Source organism: Coturnix japonica, chromosome 1 (genome assembly GCF_054131305.1).
Source record: "Coturnix japonica strain WE chromosome 1, WE-NBRP24, whole genome shotgun sequence".
NCBI lineage: Eukaryota > Metazoa > Chordata > Aves > Galliformes > Phasianidae > Coturnix > Coturnix japonica.
The window spans coordinates 113,873,937-113,901,557 of record NC_140663.1 but is presented as its reverse complement, the minus strand read 5'-3'; the positions used below and the strand labels follow the sequence as shown (position 1 = coordinate 113,901,557).

The following is a 27,621-nucleotide window of genomic DNA, read 5'->3' as shown; positions in this document are numbered from 1 at the left end:
TAACTTTCAGTTACAGGCTCCAGGTTCTGTACAGTCCACTTCAGGACCCAAATTTCAGTCTATATGAGTAGATAAACTAGGTAAGAAGACATTTTCATGTAGTGGATATACAAACCTCATTTTTAAATGTGGAAAAATAAAGAACAGAAAAAGAATGACGTTTTTTTAACAACACATTGCTCCGCTGCTCCATGCAAGATCACCTACCAACATCAAATATAAATCAGATAGTGCAGACTGAATCCCATTACTACTATTTACTGCCAGCATTACTTTACTCATTTCTGGAAAGTTATGGAAATCAATACAACTATTTCCTATCTCCAGGTGTTGCAGAGCATGAGCATGACTGGTGCATGGAATTTGTTCAATGTGATACAGTTAGTGGCACAGCTGGATCTAACAAGCAGGAACTCCTCACTGCTATTTTCACACTATCCCACTTATTAACTACTATACTGTGCATGAAGCCCTATCCTAATTTTCTTTCATTTCCTGTTTTTTTTTTCCTGTTTGTTTGTTTGTTTTTTTAATAATATGTAGTTAAAAACTACAACAGCTTTTATTATTATTGTTTTTATTTTCTGACCCTATTAGAGTATTGTACTTTAAATGATGGAAAGTGTCTGGTCTAGGCAATAAGCTTAAAGTGAACCAGTAACAAAAATACAATTCTTCAATGTTTCTTTTCCTTATAGATTTCTATTTATATACTAATATTTTTTTCCCTTGTGGATTTATAAGGGTTACAGATAAAGTTTATAAACAATAAAGGGTATCGATTATCTAAATGGAGAGACGTTATTTTTATGTTACTTACATACAACAACACTGTTTTTTGTTATACATAATTCATACGAAGACTTGAATGTAGCTTTCTGTATTTTTGATGTATCTTCTGTTGTTTACACGACTACTGACTTAAGAACACCTGCTCCCCATCTATTTCCTCTTTTATTGGTGTCCTTCTTTGCATACGAGAATTGTGTTTCTTGTCCATTTAGGGAAGAAAATGTGTCAGGTTCTACAATGATGGGTTATTTTCATACAGTATAAAGAAAGGAATTATGTGACAGAGGAATATTATACCTATAGCTCAGTTATGAAAACAGAAATGGATAAAAATCCCATTATTGTAATTCAGTAAAAATACTTCTTAGTAGCTACATTCACAGAATCACAGAATTGTTGAAGTTGGAAAGGACCACTTGGGATCACCTAGTCCAATCTCCCTGCTTCAAGCAAGCTCATTTTCCTTTAATAGCTCTTAGTAATTTTTTGTTGTTGTTGCTACATGTAGTTAAAACACAATAAAATGTACTCCGTAAAAGCTCAATCCACTCTGCCTTGAAAACCACCACCACTGGCATTCCAAAGTGCCACATCTGACCTCTCCAGAAGACTTCCTTGTTGGCTCACTCATTATGAGCAACTCATTTCCTAAGTTCCAGCCTCCTGCACTCTGTGGGTGAAACGAATGTCAAGCTACATACTCTCCTACCTGCGCAGCATTGAAAGCAATAATCTCTGCAAGCAGAAAGTATTGCTAAAACTTGATACAGCACAAGAAAGAATACTTCTTTCTTTCCTCGTTGCACTGCACTTGCAGTTGCAATCATTTCTTTGGGAACTACATGACTTGAATTTCCTTCTGGACGTGCACATGGAGCTGCTCTACTGAAGAGCAGTGTGATGGTTTTACTTAGGCATTCTTGTGCCTATAAACGTCCATCATGAAATACTTATTTAGATTAGCGTGTGCTGTCCCCACGCAGTAACTCACAGAGTGCTGCCAACTGCAGCACAGGCGGAAGGTAAACATTTCCAACGAGAGGACATGGAGCGAAAGGCTTTGGAACATCCTGAGCTATGAAAACGGAAAGGCTGAGCCTGCAGGTATTTCCCATCGCTCTCTGTCTCCCTGCAACCTGTCCTTGGCACTGCACACACATTCCCTTAGCAATGCAGGTTATTATACGGATTCGTAACACTTGGACTACCTCCCTGCTTCTCTGGTTGCTCTCTTTAGTTCACTTCGTTTTAAATTAGCACTCTTTTGTGCTTGGCAACTGGCAGCTAACTGAAGGAACTGAAAACCACTAGGCAAAAACATAGAATCATAGAATCAACAAGGCTGGAAAAGACCTCTAAGATCATCCAGTCCAAATGTTCACCTACCACCAATATTTCCCACTGAACCCTGTCCCTCAGTACAACAACTAAACATATCTTGAAACATTTGCTTTTCTTGAAACACGTGCTTTTCTGTTCTTCCTCCTCAACCCATTATGCTCTTCAGTAATCTGTTTTCAGTGTATTCTCTTCAGAGAACGATTTATATAGGTAACTCTGTATGTGTAATAGTCCCTCGGGCTACTGCACTACTGATTATTAAAATGAAACATAGAGGAAATATAGCACGTGAACACGCAGGCTTAAATGATGTAACTGACAGAAGTTTAAACCTTGCATTATACATCACTTCATTACTATGTAATAGCAAGAATTCAGCTCTAGAGGCATATAAATGAAACTATTTTTCTAGAAAATATTCATAAATTGCCAGTGAACACAGAACTGCTGGAATCCTCACCTACTTCAAAAGAAAGTTGTGTCCCTACAGGGCCCCTTAGTTTTATCAATAAAATGACAGTTTAGAGACATGAAATGAGAGTAACCTTTAGTGCAACAAAGGGAAAGACAGAAACAGGTCTCTCACTGGACAGGCTGCTGGCCACAATAATTGAGATGCTAACTGTTTGAAAATTTAACAGCACATCTTCTTTCTATCAATATCTTATTGTAATTATCACTTGACCTCTTTATCTGTAGCATCGATCACCTTGCTTTCTACTTTTTAATTGATAAACAGAGGCAAGTGTTTACAATGTATATCATAAGGATAAAAGCATGAGATCTGCAGACACTTATGTTGACTTCCTGCACAGAAATAAAGCCACACAGACTAATCTAGTCTTCAAAATGTTCAGCAGGAGATTGAGTCTCTGTTAGATCCCCAGAAAGCCTCTTCGGTATAAAAGTTGATTCTACAAAGTTACAGGCAGTGCTCATCTCATACCACATTAATCCCCTAAGAAAGGAGAGAAGTAGAAAAGAAAGGAAAAAAATGCAAAGATGCACATTGTACCAGAGCTCTGATTTTGTAAATCTGTAAGTACTCCTTTTACCTTTCCTAATCAGCATTGAGAGACATAACTTAGACTTCTGGCACCAACCACAGCTACACTGAAACCACACATTTGCAAAAACTTGAGAAACTAACTCTTCTACCTAAAGCAAATCATGAAATCTTCATGAGATACACCTCTCTGATGCACTTTTGAAAACAGCAATATGCATAATAGAAATAAATCTGATATTCAACAGAAAATTTCAGAAGATTCATATCAGAAGAACATACATGTTAAAGCAAACCTCTAAAAAAGTCAAGTTGAACATGAGGATTAGTAAGTTCTAATGCCAGTATTCCTGATAAAGCTTCAGTTAGAAGCTTCAGCAGAATCACCATACCCTGATGCGGACTATTTGCAAAATAAGAACAGTCTAGCTGAGTTTTCAGAAACAAAGAACTACAGTAAGTTCTAAGACACATCTGCCAGAACATCATCAAGAATACTCTGTTACACTAAGTGTTCTTGCAGAGATTTAGAAAAGAAATGAAGAATTAAATGAAACCAATTTTCCAAACAATGTGTTTTACAGCTTTTACATATGCATATATGTATATATATATATGTTCCTAAATTGTTTTACATAGGCCATGTTTGAACTTTTTCAATGTTAATGACTAACATTTTAAAATGCAAACTGAGTTTTTTTCATAGGTCATAATAATATATTAACAAAATGCTGCATGAATTTATATGTAGGGTGCTCCAAAAGTAATGCCTCCTATTTATTTCCATGTAAACTACAACTGCTACAAAGAACAGAACAACACAGCCTGATAAATTCTCATCTACAGAACACTTTTCTTCAACATAGTCATGACCAGTAGCTATGTATTTTTGCCAGTGATGAACAACAGTCATCATGCCATACTCGTAACAGTCTGCACCAGTGCAAGTGACCTGCTGTCACTGTCAGTACTACTGAAATGCACCACCCACCCCTCACTGTGCTCCCATCCACTTTTTGGTCTCCAGAAACATTCAGCAATTGTCAGTGGGTACCATTTTTTTCTGCATGGAGAAATTCATTGACACCCTTTCACTTCATCCACACTTTCATCTCAGATGCCATTGTGTCAGAGTGCCCCTCTGCTGCCTTCTGTCACACAGCAACAAAATGAAATGGGGCATTGTTGGCAAGGTTCTGCCTTTACTGCCATACCACCAACATCCACCTCTGATATTGCGGGCCAATATAATAAAATAGGAGGCATTACTTTCTGAGCTGCACTTGTACATACTTTTAGTCATTAGCAATTTTGAATGTACTATTTAGGAAATTACATTAGACAGGAATTTTTTAATATCTCTGAAGTAATATCTAGACTCAATTGGACTTTACATATTTCAAATGCATGCACGCAGCAGTCTCTGGCTTTGAATTTATAAGAGTTCTACCCTAAGCCTATACAAGTCAGGATCCAAATAACAACACAAGCTGTTAGGATTACCCTACCCTAATACAGAAAACCTCCTGTCAGGATTCTGTCATCAACAACTGTTTTATAACCTCTGCATATGGAAAAGTTGATCACAGTATTTTGTACTCCTGTATTCCTATAGCACTGACTATAATGCATGCCGCTTCTTGATCAAAGCATCTGTTCACCTAAACAGAGACTAATAAACTGAGAAATCTTTTTTTCCCTTGTATCGTACAATTAAGAATTTGCTTTTAAAATTGTAATTAACCTGTTTCTACCTGACTGAATAAATAGGCTGAGCTGTGCTCCTGACATTGTCAGATATGTCACTCCTAGTATGGCATAGAAGAGAATCGTGGAAATCAATTTGCTGAGGGTTACACTGATACTTCCGTAAAACAGCTGCCTAACAACAAAGTTTAAAAACAGAACAGATGACTAAAGAAGTTCACGTTTTGAAGATACATTATTTCTTCTGTTCTATTAGTAGAAAAATTATGTTCTTGCGAGCTTCATATATTTCACTTTCTTTTTCTCCCTTTCAACTGTGGCAAATAGCCAAATCTGGGAAAAAACAAAACAAAACAAAACCAAAACACCATAGCAAGAAGTTTCTACAAATATCGTTTCATGGAGGAGAAAATAAAATAAAAATGCCTTTTGGCTTGCATATTTCCCTGTCTGGAAAAGCTTCTGTTACCTTCACTTTGACAAACTCCTGTGAAGTAGACTACAAGGCTGACTGCTTCAAACGCCTCAGTCCTGCAGCTGGGACTTCTCCCAGCTCAAAACATTAAGTCAATTTTATTTTCTCTTTTCAAACTGAGAGACAGTGCTTTTTCTTGCAAGGAAAAAAACAACTCTTAGAAAAGTTTGTTTTTGATGGAAGACTGGGATTTCAGGGAAAAATAAAAGTGAAAAAGAAAATATAACTTCCATCCTAAGTCAGCAAGACGCACAGCTTTCATCAAGTGCTCTGAGCAGGTTTGAAAGAGCAGTATGATAAACCAGATTGAAGACTTACTAATGTATTGTCAAAGAGCAGAATTTAGCTCGCACTCTTGCTTGTCTTTAATATAACCTTTATGAACACTGCTTTATTGAAAGCAAATCTTACAAATGCTGCATGGACTCATGGCACCATGTTAGAGATAGTATTATATGAGAAGCATCTGCAAAGGTTGGCATGCAGAGTGGTAATAGTAAGCTACTTCACTTAAAAGGCATACTGTATACCAGCACAAAAGCATCTAATCTTGTAGCTCTCCGAAGCATCAGCTACGGTTTACTTAGATGCTTTCTCCTGATATAACTATATAGACAGCATGTAACATGGTCAATGATTAAAAACAACAAGCAGCTTGGAGCCCTTGCAAAAATGCAAGTCCAGATAAAAATCAAACTCACTCCAGTGTTAAGGAAAATGGATAATGAAATACAATGACAAGTAAGCAAAAAAATGATCCAAAACTCTACTCCCTGCCAAAATAAACAAGAAGTGGGGGACACACAACTGAATTCCCATTTTTATTTGGAGCTTAACTGAAACATATTGAGGATAAAGTGCACCAATGAACAATAAATTTCAGAAAACCTAACTCCTTGTGTTTTGTTTCATTTCAAAGACAGAGGTGCCTCAATACTCAGTCTATAATTATGTACTTCAAATTTACCTTACTGAAAGAAGTCCTAATTCTCACTTCATAGGAGCAGATGCACAGCATTGCACACCTGGTGAAATTGGCTACATCCAATAATGTCCAACAGTACATGCTAAAACAGCACAAGCAATAATCTTTCCTTAAATGATTGGAACTGTATTTAAGTTTCCAAGGACAATATGGCATCATATTTATTATAATTATAACAAACTAAATGAACCGAGAACTCGATTTGACAAATGCTAGCTAGCCACTAAAATTAAGCATCACCTTCTCTCTCTCCAGCTGACCTAGTAACTCTAAAAAGAAATTACCTCAGAAAGTTGAACACTTCCTAGAATTACTGGAGCTGTTGTGTATGACTTAGTTGCTCTTAACAATAAATATTAATGTGCGTGTACATTTTTGTCATAGGTGGCAACAATACAGTAAACAGTCTTCTTCGTAAAGGCAATTAATTTCTTTGATTACACTTCTTATGCTGGCTAAAATAGCTGGATGGCAAGTTTATTTTCAGATCTGGGAAATGAAGACAATTCTGTGGCTCATCTTCAGATTCTCCCTCCAAAACATTTGGGAAACATTAAAATAATAAACCCAAAGGTACAAAGAAAATGTATACAGCACTTGTACCATAGTATAAATATCCTTTGGAATGTGGCATGTTCTAAAACAAAAATACTACATCAACCTAGCATTAAGGTTGTGACCCAAGCCAAAAAAAGCAAGATAATATATCAGAGATTTATGTTCTGGCCTTCATCCAGCCTACTGCAAGTCTTGCAATCTATTGCATCTGATCTGTTAACAATTCTGGGTGAAAATATAATATCAAAGTTCAATTCAAGACATATCAATCTGATATTTTGAAGATGAGATTGGAATAAAGATAATTTATGGCATTATTTTGAAGGTTTGGGCCTTAACTCTTGTACTAAGTCTTCCTACAAAAAACGAAGCTCGATCACATAGCAGTACTCTACTAAAACGTGGGTTAGCACTGGGATTTGTTAGTATTAAGTGTAAGAAAAAATGACATGTGAAAAATGAAAATATACATCTGAGGTCCTTGCCTGTACAACCTCTGAACTGGTCACATGAAACAGATCCTCTGCCCACTTTATCACATTTGAAATTCTGTCCTGAAATGATTTAAAAAGATAGGACCAAAAACATCACAAAAAGAGTGAGATTCTGTGAAGGCTTATGTACAACCTAGATAATATATATCCCTTGCTGACTCAAATTCTACTCTATCCATGTTAAGGCAGCATTTCCGAACTTTCGTAGAAAAAAAAAAAAGAATAACTTTTCCTTTCTTTTCCCTTTTTTGAAAAATAAAGGAGAACTCTTCTTTTCTACATCAGAGCTTTTCTCTACCTCTGCGCAATGCCTCATAACTGACTAGTCCTACAACTTCCTTAGTATAAGAACCCTTTCCAGCTCCTTGTTGTGCTGAGGCCTTTCAGTATCTTCTCCTTCTCCAGCAGTGACTTCTTCAGCAGTCACTACAAAGGTGATATCCACTTAAGAATGGACATTAGGAACGGACGAGAAGCATCTTCAACTCTGCAAGCTAATGCTGGCAGATCCACACATCCAATACAAACTATTACAAAGATAAGAAAAGCATAGCTTCAAATAGAGCCACTTCTTCAGCAGGTATTCTTACTATAGTATTCAATGGATGTTTCAGTTCAAACATCAGTGGGGCAAGGGCTTCTCCTAATATGACTCTGAGCAGCATTGTGGTAGCAAGTGCTATTGCTGGCACTTCTGCTGTACAAAAGTAAAAGCAGGATTAAACCAAAAAGATGAACTATTTATGTTACACATATTACACTGGTATATATACACCTACCTAAGCAATACTCAGAATTAGTAGCAAGTGTTCCTTTTCCCCTCCTGTACTCCTTGCTTCCACAATACCTCATGACCCATTCCAAGGCTGCGAAGATGACAACACAACCTGTTGGGGACTGGTAAGAACATAAGCAGTAACCACGTTTTCTTGAATAAAGAGAGGTGAAAACTGCAGCTGTGACTCCAGAACATCCAAATCCTATTTGAGTTAATTTGGAGAGGTTAACATTGTACCTTAAAACTGAGACAAATGCTTGAGGAGTCATAGAATCATGGAATCACCAGGGTTGGAAAAGACCCACAGGATCATCCAGTCCAACCATTCACCTATATTACTAATAGCTCCCACTAAACCATGTCCCTCAACACAACACCCAGTCATTCCTTGAACACCCCCAGGGTTGGTGACTCCACCACCTCCCTGGGCAGTCCATTCCTGTGCTTGACTACCCTTCCTGAGAAGTAATATTTCCTAATGTCCAGCCTGAATCTCTCCTGCCGAGTCAAGTGAGGGTTGATGTCCTAACTCCTCATTTACTGTAAGGCCCTAGCAATGCCTACCAGTGCTCACAAATACAAACAACAAGAGGCTCTCAGGGACTCAGTGAAGAAAATTGTTATTGTAGAAGTATTTCCTAAATACCTGTTGTGGAAATTGCTCCAAACAAACCTCATTCATTACTTTCTCAGCACAAGAGGTACCTGGAGCTTATGAACAAAGGGAAGGAAAAAAGTTATCTTCCTTTTTCATACTTGCTTTATTGTGAAAAAAAAAGATATAAGACTTGAGTTACAAAGTTGTTGTTTTCTTGTGTAGACATGCTTTAAAATGTTCCTTTTTCTCTCTAGGGGCAAAAAAATACACACAGAAATGGAAAGTCAGAAAGACATAAGCACATACACAAAGTGAACTGCATTGCCTTCTTTCCTTTCTTCTACTAGCAAGAGATTCAACTTTCTTGAAACAAGAAAGGCATAGTATATTCTAAACAGTGATTGCAAATAAGTTGCAGCACAAATTTATTTAGAACATTAGACATCAAATTAAAAATATTCCATGAAATAACTGCATTTGTGCAGAAACTAATGCTCTGCTTGGAACTGTTAACCCTTCAAATTAACGCATTAACCTTGAGAGAGTGTGAATGATTTATGGCATAGTTATCACTGGCAGAGAGAGGCCAGCCATGGAACTGAAAAATACATTTATTCCAGAAAAAGAAAGACAGGTTTGAGGTAGAAAAGCAAGAGAACAAAAAACCAAATTTGAAGTAGCTCTGTCATACAAACAAACTCACAAAGAGTCATTGTTTTTTAAATCATTCTAATTGCTTACCAAAGTCCAACCTTACATATTTAAAGTAACATGCCAGTTAAAACTCATGTCAGAAATGGTCCTCTTACTGTGACCACAGGATATTTAAGTTACAAATGTTAGTAGTGTGTTTTATTAAGGGTAATGGCTGCATTACAAATTACAAGCAGAGGAATTACATACCAGGTATTACATTGCATGCATTCCACTCCTACTGTGCGAATGTCCAGATGAGCCCTAAAAGGCTAACTGCACTTGCTATGACAAAGTGGCCTTCTAAGCATGGCAGAACTGAAACATTATGAAGCTATCAGTAGTGATATGACATGATGTTATTGCGACTGTAAACATAAGGCAGATGCTTCTGTACTCAGACTTAAGCTCCATGCAAGCATGCTTGGCACAAACGCTTGTTACCCAAGAACAGCAGGGTTTTACTTTCCACAGTACTTGTGCCAGTAGAAGTAATTTCTCAAATGCTTGCAGAATGCAAATGCTCAGCTGGCCCTGTTCTAGAGTCATTCATTTGTAGCTTTTGAAGAACAGTCAAAGAACCTCAAAGAATCCCAACATTTTAAATGCTCTATGTTTTCTAGTATAGAGATTATTCTACTAACCTCTGCTCCTGAATGTTTTCAGACAACATTCGCTCAATCAGAAGAGAGCTGTAGAGCGCATCTTTCTATACATGGATCTCTCCAGTCCTAGACAGCTCCCTCAACTCTCTCAAACATACTATACAAGTTCTTCCTGTAACTTGGCCCAACACATCACCTTTTCTTTGTTTGTTATAGTTATTGTTTCTGCGTTTTGATTGTTTGATTGGTTTGCTTTTCTTTGTTTTTACAGAAAACCTTTAACGACCTTCAGTCCGGTTTTAACTTGGGATACAAATAGCTGTGTCTGAGTTTTATGTTACTTGTACTCCTGCATGCCTGGAATGACTGAGCAAGTTTTACACTGTTGAAAATTTCCATTTGCACCACCCTGCGACATTAGCAAATCAACTGGATGGCTACCTCTCCCCTCTTAACGTAGTTTTGCACTCTACACCATTCAGGACTGATGGGAACATAAAGAGGACACCTAAATTGTCTCCACAAAGGGTCTAAACTGAAGTATTCTACAACCTACATTTTTATCAGTTACCTGAATGCAGGTGTGGAATGCATTCCTAGGACAAAACTTTGGGGTGCTGTTGACTTTGGAGGGATGAGAAGCCTTGCAGAGGAATCTACATACACTGCAGCAACAGGCAATCAGCACTGTCACAAAGTTTAACAAAGTTAAGCATTCATTTCTGCACCTGGGATAGAGAAATACCTGACACAGGTACAGACTAGGAGATGACTGACTAGGGAGAAGTCCAGTAGAAAGGAATCTGGACATGCTGGTGACAGCAGGCTCAGCATCCAACAGCAGTGTTCCCTGGAAGCCAAGGGGGCATTAAATGCAGAACAGCCAGCTGGTCAAAAAGGTGATTCTCATACTATCACAGAATGGCTTGGTTTAGAAAGGACATGAAACACCATCTAGTTCCAATCCCCCTGCCATAGGCAGGGTTGTGAACCACTAAATCAGGTAATCTGGAACTAATATTTAGTGCAGCCTCATGTTGAGTATTGTGTGCAGTTCTGCAATCCGCAACAAAAAAAGGGTGCTAAATTACTGGAAAATGTACAGAGGATGACAGCAAAGATGGTAACAAGTCTGGAAAGCATGTCCTGTGAGGAGAGGTTGAGGACACTTGGACTGTCTAGTATGGAGAAGAGGAACCCAAGAGGCAACCTCACTGCTCTCTACAACTTTAGGAAAGTTGTAAGACTACTTTCTTTAGGAAAACATGGCTATGATTCACTTTATTTGATTTGGAAGACGCCTGCCTTCGTTCAGAGCCAATAGAGAGCTAAAAGAAAACACTTACAGGGAATGATCTATCTGACATAGTCAGATATATGCTTTTGGATATGACTAAGTGCAAGAAAAACCTTTTTCTTTCAACTGAGTATCAGGGGATCCCAGCATGAATAGGTCTGATTTAGGTTATCTGCTCTGAAGGTCTCTGTCCTTGACCAGGTGGTCCCACCCCCAGTGGCTTAAGTTGGACACAACAAACACCATTACTAGTCATTTTTGTAGTTATGGTGTTTAAACTAAAAGTGATGCAGAAGACAAAGTGTGTGGAGTAAACAGTGCGCTATTTTCCCTTGTTTATTACTGAAATATGGAGTCAGTGGCGTATGAAGAGGGGCTTTAGCAATCTAAACAGAGATGGTTTATCATGCACTTACCTTTGGGGATAGTAATCTGACATCCCAGGTCATACTCCTGCTGCAGCTGATAAAAAGCCACTTCCTGCAGCCGAGCACGCTCCAGCTCTGAGAGACTTTGAACGGGAACTGACTTCAGCCGAACGCTGCGCCCTGACATGCTGTTCCAAGTGAAATCACCCTACAGGAAATCAAATGGAAAAATATGAAGCATCATAGGGTATGCACAATTTAATAAACATAACTATCTCTTCTACTGCAAGGAGAAACAATGCACGTCCTCTTTTCTAAAAGGCCATTTTCCTGGACTTCTCTAACCTTTCAAATATCTTTGTTTTCCTAAGACTAACATTCCTTAAAAGGAGTACAGACATGCAAAACAAAGTCAATTTTGCCTGAAAACATTTAAGCAAGTATTGTTGCAAAAACATTTGGATTCCAGTAACCCAAAGCAAAAAGCAGGGAAAAAAAAAAAAAAGCCCTTGTCTGCTTTTCCCAGCTCAGTTTTTTTGTACAGTAGTTCGTTGTCACTTCATTCCCTTCAATGCACATTCAGTCAGAGACGTGGATATATAGACATGGATCTATCCATAGGTCCATGGATAACATGCTTTTCTCCTCCAGTTTGCTAATCCCACTTCCCAAAGCTGTTCAGTGAGTAATTTTCTTTTCCAAAACATCCTACTCCTTACAATGTGACTGTGGTTAAAGCAAGATTGACTAAAGGATAATTTCTTTTACATTTCTGAAAAGCCATTATAACATATGCGCTACAATTTATACAATAAAAGAACATGAGATATGCTGCATCTCTGTAAGGTATCAATTATGTTTGGAAATAAAATCAAAAGCTTTGTAAGTTTTATCACCCACATGTGATGATATATATAAAAAGCCATTCTCATAGCTAGTAATTAGATCAGGTGAGAGAAATAATCATCAGTCTAACAGAAGTACAAGTTCAGAGAGAAGTTGAAAGACTGACAACGAACTTGAAACCAGAACTTTAGTATTCATCAAAGCATAATCAGAGAACACATTTTCCTACAAGAAGAAAAAGAAGAATTTGCTTTTCACTCTAACTGTATTAAGTAAACATCAAACATGTCAGTAGGTATAACTTGACAGATAATGGAAGAACTCTGTTTTACATCAGCTGAGGTGTAAAGACAAATCCATCAGCATGCCCTTCAACACTACAAACTTCATTCTCATTTGTAAGTACCTATTTTTAGTTTAAACTTCAACATGCTTTGCTCCATGATCATTTTTCACCACCACTTACATATAATCTGTTCTGCCCACAATCTCTGGATTCAAAGGATGCCAGCTGACACTGGCTGGCACTCCTCATTATGAAGATCAGTAAAATCTGACTTTATTCAGATGCTCTGCATCCTATTGTATGGAAACATCTTTATGTATGTGTTTCCATATCATATTGTAACAATGTATCTATCTATCTACACACGTACAAGAAAGACAAGGATCTCCTGGAGAGAGCTCAATGGAGGGCCAAGGGGCCTGGAGCATCTCCCCTTTGAGGAAAGGCTGAGTGATCTAGGTCTGTTAAGCCTCAAGAAAAGAAGACTCAGAGGGGGGTCTGATTAATGTTTATAAGTAAGTATCTTAAGCATAGGAGCTAAAGATACATGGCCAACCTCTTTTCAGTGGTCTGTGGGGACAAGGGGAATTGGCCATAAACTGGAGCATACTAAGTTCCACAGCAATATGTGAAGGGACTTCTTCACAGTGAAGCTGACAGAGCACTAGAGCAGTCTGCCCAGGTAGGTTGTGGATCCTCCTTCTCTGGAGACATTCAAGACCCATCTGGATGCCTACTTGTGCAGTCTTCTGTAGGGAGCCTCTTTTGCAGGGGGGTTGGACTCGATGATCTCTAGAGGTCCCTTCCAACCCCTACAATTCTGTGATTCTGTACATAGCTATGACTGCACATGCATTCACATGTATGAGAGACAAGAACATCACAAATATGCAGCACCATCTAGCAATGTAGCTGAAAGGAACAATGCATTGAAGGCCTTTTCTTGTAACCCATGAAATGTGTCTGAGTTCCTCAAGAAGCTTTTATTATTTTAAAAACTTTTTGCAAGTCGTTAGGCAATCATGACAGATGAAGCTGTCACCTTGACCTGAACAACACTCTATCTACATGTTAAACGAATGCACTACGCCCAATATTTTTTATGATATGCATATTTATGCGTATCACATATGCAAACTCTTGCACTAAGCCCAGGATTTGACCACTGGAATTTAGTTTTTGCTTTTTCTTTCTGTTGCTCTTCCACTTCTCCACTGCTAACTAGCTAGACTGAGTAGTCTCTAATGAAAGGTTTGCAAGGTGATGTAAGCCAAGCTGACTAGCTTAACTTGAGTGAAACCAAAGCAGAAAGATCCATATAAACCTGTTTTGCAAAACTGCAAGTAAATGTTTACATTTTTGAAAAAGCTGTTGTCATTTACAGTTAAAAGTGATCAAGAACAGAATCCACCATCAGACGATGTATACCAAGAAACTAATTCCTTTCCAATCATGATAATACAGAAGAAAAAACTTTACAAGTACAGAAATATGCAACTCAATCCCCACGAACATCTCACGTACAAAATGTTCTACAGTCAAGATGGTAAAAAGAGAGAACTACAGGCCTTTGGGATAGATTTTTCTGGATTTTATCTTATCTATTTCTCTTAGATGAGCATTTTCATAAACAAAAGTACCACAGATATACATTTATTATGGTAGGCATAACTGGGATGTTTATATTTTGAAATGGGAAGGAATGAAAAATAGAGAATTGTGAGGTAACAGCTTAATAAGACTGGAAAGTTTTTAGATCATCTCCTGTTTCCTGTAGAGCACAAAAACCAATGAGGTATACAGGGCTTTTAGGAACTAATACAAGTTAAATACATACTCCTTAACCGGAATTATGTATAGATGCAGGAATTATTGTTATTTTTTTATAAAAATCAACATGGGCAAACCTAATTCTGGAGGTAGTTGCATCCTCTGCCTCTCCTCAGAGATAGCTGTGTAACTGCAGGCAGCAAGCTGCACCACTGCAATGCCACAGCTCAGTTGTTGAACACAGCCACACAAGTTTAACTCAAAGAGACAACATTTACTGGCATCAGTGTTCTGCTTTTGAGACCATAGCAAGCCCCTCTGCAGAGCTCTGCTGCTTTATACGAGCAAATCAGCCAGCTCAGTACTGGCTTAGCAATCCTACTCAAGCTAATTTTACCTTATTATGGCTGCATCTCATCTCTCCCTTTAAAAATATAGAAATAAATCAAAATTAATATGTCAAAGGTTTACAACCAAGAGAAAGAAGAAAGTCCCATACCAGATGAAGATTGCCCCTCTCAACCAAGATTTTCATTCTGTCGGTCTGTAAGCTCCCCAAACACCTCTGGCACTCACCAGCTTGGCCCTTGTTGGCTAAAAATGGTCGGATGCATCCTCAAATTCCACAACAGCTCGTTAAGCAGCAGTAAAGAACTTGGAATTGCACTGCCCAGTCTCTGCACTACATAAGGCATTTTTCTTTCTTACTTGATGTGTTTGATAAGATCTCTGCTAGGTCACATTAACATAGGGTTTTACTATGCTAATGGAACACATGAGTAATTAACTGAAATATTTTTGGAAGATCATGTGTTAGGGCCAGTGGAATCTCCTAATCTGTTAAAGCAGAGGCTGCAGAAACATTCCCTTGAAAAATTCTGTTTTATTTGGCAAACAAATATCATTCTTCTATGAGCCAAAGTACAATATTTTACATCTTAATCTACTCACAGACTCTTATGCTTTGTGGGACAAAAGGTAACTTAAAAGCTTCATCTCCCTTCTAATGCGCTGAGGAATTTTTGCACACAGCCAGCGAATTTCTGCAACATCAACTGGGCTTGGGAGAGGTCCAGAAAAGTCAAGATACCTTTGGGAAGGGGTACAAGTGCACTTAGAAATATCCCAATTGCGTAAAGCTATTCTGTACTATGTGGGACAACTGAAGGAGGAAAAGGGCAGGATAGACAAAGAGAACATTCTCTGTTTCTCTCTCTGAGGAGGCACGCTTCATCAGCCTCGTTCAACTAACAGCCTGACATACATCCTTGCAGAAGCTTAAGAGGAACAGAAGATTTTTAAGCACCAAGTCAGGGGATTTGTTTTTTGAAGTCTGTGCCCTGCATATGTGTTCAAACATACATACTCAGCTTTTTCTCTGTTTAGACTGTAGGACTAATTAGAACATGGTCTGTAAGTGGCTCCTTCATCAGCAAGAAGGAAAATAAACAGCAGACAAGACTGTAAACAGAAATATTGCTCTGGGATAAAGTGATCACCCTGATAGGCACAAACTGCTAATTGTGAGAGTGCTTTCATAATTGACTTTTACGAAACCTTAACCAGAATAAAAGCCTTTTCCAGTTTCTTCTGCCAACCAGTCACTTCTTTTCCCTCACATTTGCATTTTTCTCTCTGGCTTTCCCATTAACATCTAACATCTTTCCTCCTCAGAACTGAGCAGTTCACTTATCAGGCATGTAACTGAAATACCAGAGCAGATGACTCAGCAGAGGAGATGAATGATTAACTGCATCTTCTGCCTTTGAAAAATAGTCCACTTTTCCCATATTTCTTGTCCACCGTCATAAACACTTTTTAACAAGATACAGACTGCAGTTTTACTGATATCTTTACAAATGTTTTCTTTAGGGGTTGGGTGTCCAGTGGCCCTGAAATAAACACGTGTGGTACATCTTGACTTCAGCAACACTGTTCTCTTAAATTACTCCTAGGCATCTGCGAGCTACTCTTGTGTGCTTTACATCTTTCCTGTGAGCCTCTGAAACAGAGTATTTCAGTTGTGTTGTAACGAAGTCTTGTTCTTCTATCCTTCGTACAGTACAGAAATGGGCTGACAAACACTGAAAGGAAACCTGAATGCAGATAACAAACACACTGGCCATTACCTCTGTCGATTACTATGGAGCTTTAAGCCTTCATGAGCAATGTGGATTGTGCACAGGGTAGGAAATAGACACCCCTCACACAAGGCAGTTTTAGATAATACAGTATTTTAATGCAAGATGCAGAAAGCAATTTTTATCTTACTGCATTATTGTCAATGTTAATGACTTTAGACTGTACTCATTTAGGTAAATACCATTATCAGATTAGCTGTCTACTTTTCATTAGTCTTTTGCCGAAGCCCATTTGAAACCACTAAGATTAAAACCAATTATGCTTCCTTGTTTTTTCTCTTACCTTAGCAATACTTAACCATATGTTTATAGCTAGGTACATCTCCACTGTAAAGGAGTTCAATATTTCACATGCAAGAAGATTATATTGCAATAATATGGCAAAAATGTCTTAATTTTGTTTGCTTAATTACTACCCTAAGCTTCATGAAACTGTGTGTAGTTACTTCTTTACAAGCCTCTCACTTATACTGGTAATTCATTTCAACTCTCTCTAAAATAACTTCTACACTCCTCAGCCATAAACCCTCAGATTTTGACAGTTCATATTCCCCCAGCACTGGATGTCTGTACACACAATCTCTCTCTTCCTCACTTCTCTCCAATTGATGTTGATAGGAAGAAGCTTGAATCTGACAGCCTTTCATTGAAACTCCTTCATTTAAAGCCAGGGTACAAAGCACAGCTCCTGGCAGGGCATGAAGGGGAAGTGGGAATAAACTACAGAAAGTATCCAGCACTACATGCAGTTAAGGACAAATGCCTAATCCTTTACTAAGGCCATCTCTGGATTAATCAAGAGTTGGAAAAGACCTGGATGATATGGGTGAGAAACAACCTCATTCTTTCTGCCATCCCATCTCCAGATGATTCTCCAAAAGCAGGTAGTGTATTCCTTACTAGATCCCATTACAAATCACTGCAGCCTAGACTGCTACAGTTTCTCCAAACATCAGAACAGCTACCTCCAAGGGACTGCTGGTATGAGAAAAGGAATATAGAATCTGCCTTTCAGATTACCAAAATGGCATCTCTAAATACATAATTAAGTATGAAGAAGCACAAGATTTACTGCGTGACACTGAGGCATTCAAAGGCAGACATACAAAACACAGAGCCCCCAACAATTAATCTTCATTAAGAAAGTCTGACTTCATTAACGTCATTATCTAGGTTGACATCCTGTTCCCCTTGACATCAGTGGAAAAATTATTAATGTCTCTGCTAGGAAGAGAGTAGGTACAGCCTGATGATCTTGTGTATCACTTTGGAGTCTTGCATGAGATAGCTTATCTCAAGCTCCATTATACTTACGCATGCTAAATAATGCATGTGAAGAAAAAAACCTATTAGTTTTGGCAACAGATCACACTTCACTAAGCAGCACTGTAGGTATCAAAGCTATTTGATGGCAATTAATAAAACCATGGCATTGCTAAGGAGAGGCACTTCCTCATTCTGAGCTGTATCCTGCCTTGTTCCCAGGGCTGTGGACTGTCAGCTGGAAAACAGGACACTTGGGATTGGTGCTGTGCATAGCAAGGAAGCCCTACAGTGCTGCCAGGCGGGCATTCCCCCCACAGAGCAGGCAGAATGCACATCGCCAGCAGAAATATTCAATGGAGTGAGACAGCATGGGCCTGTGCCCAGGTAAAGAAACATGGTTCAGAATTCCACAACGGTAATTTCCATTTATCAGGGAGTGTATAAAAAAGAAAGAAAGAAAGAAAGAAAGAAAGAAAGAAAGAAAGAAAGAAAGAAAGAAAGAAAGAAAGAAAGAAAGAAAGAAAGAAAGAAAGAAAGAAAGAAAGAAAGAAAGAAAGAAAGAAAGAAAGAAAGAAAGAAAGAAAGAAAGAAAGAAAGAAAGAAAGAAAGAAAGAAAGAAAGAAAGAAAGAAAGAAAGAAAGAAGAAAAAAAAAATCAAAAAACCAAGAAGCCCTTCTAACTTTAGTCTAAGGATAAACAGGGAGCGGAAGAATAATCGTGTTTTCACGGCAGTATTAAAATTGTTAAAATAAAGGGGAAAATATTTCCTGTTCCTCTAGGATCAACCTCTCCAAGTTTTCCAAATGCCTCAGGATACTGTTTCATGTTTAGAAAAGTTAATAGCATTCTCTTTAAAAAAAAGAAAAAGAAAAAAAAAACACAGAAAAAAACCCTTGTATAATGGAGACACATTTCATTCCTCTTCTAATGTTAATGTATGTGACTGAAGTAAAAAAGGTATCACCTAGCAAAACATTCATCCCTAGCACATTCTCTCTGTACCAAACCTTTTATCTATGCAGAACACGAATCTCCAGTAAAATGCATCAAAAAAACAAACACCAAGATCAGATTTTCAGGATGCCTTGCTTCACTGGACATCAATATGTTTGGAGGAATGCATCCAGAAGCATTATAATTAGAGCCAGAAGAGTCTGAATGCTTTTGTGGAGTAGCCAAAATGGAGAAAAGAGCATCTTAAAACACTCTAAATGTAGTTGAAGTTCTACTGGTCTTCATGTGAACATATTTCTGTCAATAAAAGAGAGTTAAGCCACGCTGTGCTTTGCTGTTGTTGCATGTGTACAGTAACAAGCTGCAGCAACTATACAGCTTGAAACTAAAGTAAATGTCCATACTAAAAAACCACAGTGTTTTCAGCCACCTCACCACAAAAGATCTGGGATAGCCTGTGCTGATTAAGGTAATAAAATTCATCCCTTTCATCAGTTCCCATACTGTTTTTTGACAGGTTGCTGTAATTTATTTCTCAAGTGTAAGAACAGTTTCCTGCTTGACCAGATATAATGTGAACTGTGCAAGCTAATGGTCGCTGACCCCAAATCAGACACAATAGCTCCATGAGTATTATTTTTAGTGGCAAAGCTGCCTTAAATAGACCTTGTTCCAGTCTCTGCTACCAACACAAACTTGTTCCTGCTCAGTGTTCATGCACATAGGAAGGAAAACAAATAGTCATATGCTGTGTCCATGTTTACCTCTGTCTCAAATCAATAAGTAGATGGGCTCAATCTGGAGGACAGTTTTGGCTCAATTCTGCAGACCTGGGAGCCAGAGGACATGCTGCACACACCAGTGCACTGCAGAACTTCCATTCATACCATATGCATAGAAGCATAGAAGGAATCATTTAGACTGGAAAAGGTCTCCTAGATCAAGTAAACCATCAGCCAGACCCACAAATCCCACAGTTAAAACATATTATTTAGTGTCACACTCACATTTCTTGAATACTTCTAGAGATAGGATTTCTCCTAATCCTAATGAGTATGATGTAAAACATGAAAATATAAGGCCTGAACTATATGGGAAATACATTTAAACAATCTAGACTAAACAAGTATAAGCATAAGTCCTATTTGTAACGTTTTTAATCCTGAAGCAGTACAACCATGCTCCTGTGAAGCAATAAGGAACACAGGACCTTCTGCTTTTTGGCTTGTTTTAAACGGGGATATAGGAATCTACAACTACCTAACAGGAGGATGTGGTGAGGTGGAGATAGGGCTCCTCTCCCATGTAATTAGTGACAGGACTAGAGGGAATGATTTCAACTTGTGTCAGGGGAGATTCAGCTTGGATGTTAGGAAATAATTCTTCACTGAGAGAGAGGTCAGGTGTTGGAATGGGCTGCCAAGGGAGGTGGTGGAGTCACCAGCCCTGGAGGCATTCAAGAAACATTTAGATGTACTGAGGGACATGGCTTAGTGGAAGATAAAAGTGGTAGGTAGATGGCTGGACTGGATGGTCTTAGAGGTGTTTTCCAACCTTGATGATTCTTCTGGGACTGCAGCTAGTACAGCACATAAGTTAGCTATTTCTGGATTCAGTAACAAGAATTAATTTGACTGTGGTAAATGCTTTTAACAGACTATGAGTGGCATCTATTTCTATTATACTCAGTGAAAAAGTAAAAGAAAATACTAACTTATTATCTGAAAGAAATGCGTGAGAAAGCACATTTATCATTTCCAGATGATTCAAAAAATCACACCAAGTATTGTATACAAGATTTATAAATATACAAGTATTTTAGTTTACCTTCTGGATTTTGAGCTTTTAAGATACATAGAGATTGCATTATCTGACTCAAGCATACAACTAGAATCTCATTATGAAGAAAAATAAAATAATTAATGTCAAGACTCCAAGGACTGGGATTTGACTAATAATAGCAAAGCCTTTAATTAAATACAAAACCCCATTTGTATTGTTTCAAGTGGTCCAAATTACTATTTTCTATAAACTCTGACATTACTTATGGAAAGTAAGTATTATATCTTAGTCTAAGGAAAATGCAATTTGTTGCATGCAGAACAGCCTCCCAGATTACTTTCATGCCAGCTCCAGCTGGAAAGCCATACTAATACCTAAAGGAGAGGTGCAGAGGTTGATACAAGCCAATGGGAACAAAATGCAAGCCATCTCCAAATATTTGCCTTTAGAAACACAAGAATAAGAGCTCTTGGTTGTTAAGCTAAAACAGAGAGGTATCAGGACCAAGGCTGCACCTACTGGATTAGAGCACAAGCTGGACCCAGGCTTTTATCCTCATCCCATCCCTCATCAGGAAGCTGCTGACTGCTCCAGCATCCACTCCCACTTCCCTATGTACCTGTAACTGAGGCTACTATGCCCCTCTAGAGCAGGTTGCTAAGCACAAGAAGTGAATGGATGGCTCTCAAAGTTGGTTTGGGGACACCTAGCAGGGCCTGCCCTCAACATGCATTGCTGATCACAGAGTTTGTCTTCACATGCAAGTGAACTACCCACTTCCAGTTCAGAAATGGCTATGGTTATCTAGGTTATTATGGCACAATTATCTACTGCATCGGCTTCCAGTCCATGCTGAAATAAAAATGTTGTACAAGCCCTTCCCTTACATAAATTTTCTTTGAGTCATGAATTTGTGTTATTAACACCACTACAGGTGCCAGTGACACAGCATGTGTAAACCTTGGCGGCAAGGACAGGCACATTTCAGACATGTAGAAAGTAAGCAATTAGATTGGGTGGCTTATGCTCATTTTGCTTTATAATCACCCCACTCTTTTACAGTGTTTACAAATACAAACCCTACCCTTTACTAAGCACCCATGTTGGGCACTCTGGCAGAGGTCTGCACCAGCAAGTCAGCTGAGATGCTCTGGCAATCTATACCTGTTTATTGGAGTTGTGTTTGGTGGTTTGGTTGTTATATATATAATACACGAGATACCAAATTCCCATTCATATCAACAGCTATTCTGGTGTTCCTATTGCTCTCTCAAAGACCCTGCACAGTCAGTTCTCTACAGAAAAGTTCAGAAAGTACAGAAAATTCAAAAAGCACTGCTGCATCATTTCTTATTAAAAAAGCAACACAGCTGCACACATGCATCTGCTGATATGCTATTAAATAACATTCAAGAGTTTGAAATGTTGAACTTGAACTATGCAAACTGCTCTGAGTGAACATATAGCTGCAAATCAGACTGATGGATCAGTGCATATACCTGGAAAGACAATTAAAAAGCACATAGATGCTTTATTACGTATGAAGGTGGAGGCTTGTTAAAAATATGGGCTTCCAAAGCAAGAAATGTAAAATGGATCCACACAAATAAAGCCACTGTGGTGCAACATCAATTCTCAGGAAGGTGCATTTTGTAAACTGCCCCTCTGGCCTGAGGTACCCCAAGTTCATACCACGTGCCTGCCAAAGACTGCAATTTCTGTCTTTGTTTTTAGGCAGCACATTTATTTTGGACAGAGAGAGGGAAAAATAGCCCATAAAGTTCCCACTGTTATGAAAAACAGAAACAATTGCTAGCGTTACAAGCTCCTCATGGACTGAGCCAGAAGATGAACAGCTCTTATTCTCCACTCAGTTAAGCACAGCTAACCAAAACTTAGAAACTGAGAAACATCGCAGTCAAGTCCATAAAACCTGATGCTTACAGAAACTGTTATTTGCCAAACTGAATCTAGCTGTAACTGTCAACCCATCAGTTTTTGAGAAGCCTCTCTCCCCAGAATGTTTTCTTGCAGCTGCCTCAGTTACAGCCTTCGCAAAGGCAGAATACAGAGCATGATAAACGTCGCAAGCATCACAGACTTCAAGGCAAGGCTGCACTTGATGAAGGCAGTCAAATACAAATCTGCTTAATTATGCAGTTTGTTTTGAAAGAGTAATTTCACTTCTCCTTCCACAGTTTCATTCCTCTAACTACAAAAACATGCAAGGTAATGAAATTAGTCTCCAACAGTACTTGAAGGTTCTCCATGTGTTGATGTAGCTCCAGAGCCTGGCAAGTGGTAGGCAAAGCTAGTGCTTTCCCCAGAGGCAAAGCTGTTCTATTTTCTTCAAACTTCAGTAAAGCACCAAAAAAAAACAAAAAAACAAAAAAAAAACCCAAAACAACAACAACAAAAAAAACCCCAGAAATCGCTATGAACATCACATTCAGCACATGCTCTCCATCCCACTTACCTCTACCTCATCATGTTTAAGATTAATCAGTTTTCTTACCCATTAACTAAGTTCTCGTGCGTCTTCAGCGTCCTTCAGTACTTGATCAAAACAGATCTGAATTACGAGGTTGACTCCAACTACGACTTTTTGCAAAATAAGCTTAATGTAAAAACAATGTAGTTGTCCTGAAACTGTGCACTGAGTGTCCAAGAAAGAAACCAGCTGAAGCAGCTATGATTCCTCATATACCTTTGTCTGCCAGAGGCTCCTACGGTCATGAATCTTAGGGGGAAAATTGGATCTCTTTGTTTTCTCTGCGTGGAAGAAAGCTGGGAGTCCAGCACAGCTGAGAGCCGTGTCACACAGCGCCTGTGCATCAGAGGCAGGCAAGCTGCAACTGACTTCCCCACTTCTTATTTCAGAGAAAATGTTTTGAGCAAGTATGAGGAGTGGTTAGGAAGGGGCATGTCTCCCCTCAAAAATCCCTCTTCCACATGGCTGTACAAACTCAAAACTGATTATAACTGCACAAGCTTTCCCTATTAGGAATAGCTGAAAGAATGCTGGAAGCAGCTGCTGCTATTCCTTGGAGCACAGCGGACTGCACTTGGTGTTTTCTGTCTGACCTTCTCATGCAGCCAGTTTGCAGCCTTTTTAAACACCTTTAAAAACTTTCTGCTCAAACAAGCAAATCAGCTATATTTATAACACCACTTTGACAAGAGCAATGAAGAGGCTATTTTACACAATTTACTGGGGGAAAAAAAAAACCCACAACCTTGATGAAGGCACTGCTTCATAAATAATGTCTGTCACGTTCACCGTCTGCATATACAGTGCTGTCATCTATAGTGCGTGGGCTGGAAGCGTAGGCAATTTGTGAAAAACAAACACTGAATCACCAATGACTTCAATTGCAGTTCCACACTACCTGGCTTTTCACCAAATAAGCACGCAGAGTGACAAGTTTGTTTCTCAACTTGGGACTCCATCAGATTGCTCACTGAAGAGAAGCCACAGGAGATGGTGAGGGAGAACATGTGATGTTTTCCCCATCAATCTACCCAGATGCTTTATTTACTGCTACATCTAGATGGGCTGAGCAGCCATGACCTGCCTGAGTGAGGCAGCCAGCAACTTCGGGTCAGAAGCATGTTCTGGAACATACCTAGCAGCCACCAGTACTGCCTGCTACAACCACACTCACACATCACACGTCTCTAATTTGTAAGACTTACCCAAAGACCACGGAAGTCAAAGCAAACACCTCAGCACTTTCAGTACCTCTTAGTCTAGACATCCTCAAACCACGTAGCTCCTCAGCTTCATTTCCATTCTTTTAACTATCACAGAGTGGTGCTAAGCACAGCAGGGGTGTCACCATGGAGCAAGGCACCATTCAAGACTTCCAAAGAAAAGCTGTCCTACTGAATAATCCTTTCGGACAAGCACTGCCAGTGTCTTTGCTCCCATCTCAACGCAAACCAAATACACTGAAACTAAATTTATCTCTCCTCTTCAAAATGCTGTAGCCAGAGATCAGCCTCCTGCTGGTCATCTCAAAATAATGTTGTACATTTGCACCAGTTGACATCTTTCTTCAGAATCAAGTTTCTTCAGCCCTTATGCCTTGTGTTATTATTCTTTGAATTTCTTCTAACAAAAATAATAATAAAATAATAATGTAATTTGCATGCATAACTAGAAAGGGAGATATACTCATCCAGAAACTCATTCATTCGAGGTATTTGAAGAAGGAACTACCACTTTCATGCTCTGCAAACAATAAATCTAAAAGTCCCCAATATTTTCTGGTGGTCTGCAGGAACACAAAATAAAGTTGGAGTGAAGAATCAAGTTTGGTTTTCCCTGCACGCATTTATGAGCTCCAGACAAGGTTATGTTCCTTGAACTTTGTTAAAATATCTGTTGGTTAATATTAATTGCAACTATGTATTGACAGCAAAGGTTTCCTGCTCAGAAACAAAGAAGTCCAGTGATATATGCTGAGTTCTGCTTTAAATCAGGCTTCTTCAGATTATTCAGTCACTAATAATGCTCTTACTAAAAATACAAAGGGTCCTTTTTGGAGCACAGACCACACCACCAATTACTTTTACATAATTAATACATTTGTATTAGCTACCAGAGTACCTGGGCAATTTTATATATATATATAATTGCTACTCAGGATAGAATGTAATGTTACAAACACAAAACGTTCACAGTATATGGAAAGTGTATTGTGTGCCCTGGTGGCGCAGTGGTAGGAATGCCGCTTTGCAACACTGGAGGACCCGGGTTCGAAACCTCCCTGTGGCGCAAGTGGTAGAAGTGACGCTCTGCTACACAGGGGCTCAAATCCTGGGGGTTGGACTTGATGATCTCTAAGGTCCCTTCCAACCCGCACGAGACTGTGATACTGTGTGAAAGGCTATTCAAATTATAACTGATCATCAAAAACTGAAGAAAATAAAGTTATTCTGTTTACTTTGGATTAATTTCTTCCCAAAGGACTCAAAAATATTCTTAAAACTTAAAACTGACCTTGGGCTAAACTACAATTGAGAAACAGATCAATCGATTCTGATACTGTAAATTCAACATTCACAGATAGACTGTAAGTGACTTTTAATGTGCTTCTTAATTATGCAGAATTCCAAGGAACCTACACCCCTCTGGGGTAAGCTTAGGAGAACTAAATTAGCAGGCAGCCGAGAATTCCTCTGGCTGATCTCTTGTTACACAGTGACCAATGCTGGCCACTAATGTCCCATGGGACTGTCAAAAATAGCTTCAGAAATATAATTGACCAAAAATCTCTCTCTCTCTCTTTTTTTTTTCTTTTTTTTTTTAGTGGAAAATAAGGCTTCTATCTTAAAATAATAATAATAATAATAATAATAATAATAATAATAATAATAATAAAAGTCACAAAGAATATGTTTTCTGTGGAAAAACTGATGTCTTGGTGTAAAAGTTCAAAGAAATTTGCAACTAAGAAAGATGTTTTCACGCAAAAACCCACTGGGTTGTCCCATGGGAGCTGCAATTCCAGTGCTTTGCATGCACTGCTACCTTTCCCACCCTGAGCAGGGTTCTCATGACAGGCCCCTCTCCTCATCTCTGAGGACAGTGCTGCACTGCCAGAGACCCAAATGTCCCTTACAGCTCATCACATAATACCTGGGGTATCAATTACATGCCGTATAAATTCCAGGGGACATGGAAGAGCTCTTTATCTTTGCACTTTCAAAGAAAGCAGTCAAAAAATGCTCTTGCAGTCTTTCTTGGATTCCTTTGAATTATACTGGGGAACCACAGAAATAAACTGGGCACTCACAGCCATGCAGGTTAGATGCACTAAGCTCTGGTGACACAGTTCATTCAGAGAGAAAAATAAGCACCAGAAGTACAACAACCTCACTTAGCTTTATGCTTGATGTGTTCCTAAGATCTATGAAAACACAGAAGGGCACATATGCAAACAAGGCACTTAGAATTATAGCCGAGCTGTCTGGTCCAGTAGCCACAAAACACCCCATATGCTCTAGAGACCGTCTGCATGTATCCCACAGACTCTAAAATGCAGAAAGCAAGACAAATCAATTAACATATTAACTCATTTGTTGGTTTTTTTTTTTAATCTAATGCTTTTAAGTGCCATTATAAGAACTGATGACTCCAAAAGAGATAACAAGTGTTCTGACAAGTCATATTAGGATCTAATAAAAGCCTACATCGTGACATAAATTAAGAGAGAACTTGAAGCACCATCTCTGTTTCTAGGAAGTGTTGTAAGGAGCTGCTGGGACACTGGTAAACTGATGGAGAGAGAGAAAAGGAGCACTCCCAGCCCCAAAGTTACCATAGTGGGGTTTGGTCAGACATGCCCATACTGCTGCCATCTCTGAGCAGAACAAGAGGAGCGCATTCAGTTTTATCTCTGTTTAAGACTTCTGAAGCCAGTCAAACATACACTGAATATGAAAAACTCACTTTCCAACTCTGCTTTTACATAAGCTGTATAGCATCTTTTGCCTCGATAGAAGTCTAACAACCTACACGCCATGAGCAGCGATGCTGGGCAGAGGGGCAGTTGCAGGCCATTGGCTGCTCATGGTTGAATCAGAAGGGAAACTCCCTTCTTTGGGCATGTTTGCATCTCCATTTGGCAAAAGCAGCACATACACAGGACTACAGATTCAAACCACATTTTGGAAGATGACACACTAAGTCTTGAAAGAGCTGTAGATGAGAAGAGGGCACAGCAAAGGCCTCTTTCAGCCCTCACCAAGGGTAGGGCCTCCAGGGAGGATGTCAGCAGCTGCCATGCACCAAACCACACCAACACAGACACAGCCCCAGAGCCTGCTTCTGAAATCAGGGCATCAATGAAGCTTATGGTAAAGGGCCTGGTC

At 38.9% G+C, this 27,621-nt stretch overlaps 1 protein-coding gene across 5 annotated transcripts in view; it reads right to left on the bottom strand.

Annotated features, from left to right (window-relative positions):
* ARHGAP6 (Rho GTPase activating protein 6) overlaps positions 1-27,621 on the bottom strand; it is a 281,961-nt gene that overhangs the window by 44,130 nt on the left and 210,210 nt on the right. For 3 of the 5 annotated variants that reach the window (XM_015887037.3, XM_015887055.3, XM_015887045.3), the window contains one exon: positions 11,746-11,905. In XM_015887037.3, the coding sequence (XP_015742523.2) occupies positions 11,746-11,905 (160 nt within the window). Of the gene's footprint in view, positions 1-11,745; positions 11,906-23,257; positions 23,806-27,621 lie in introns of those variants that run through there. The other 2 variants (XM_015887063.3, XM_085531800.1) reach the window with 2 other exon arrangements.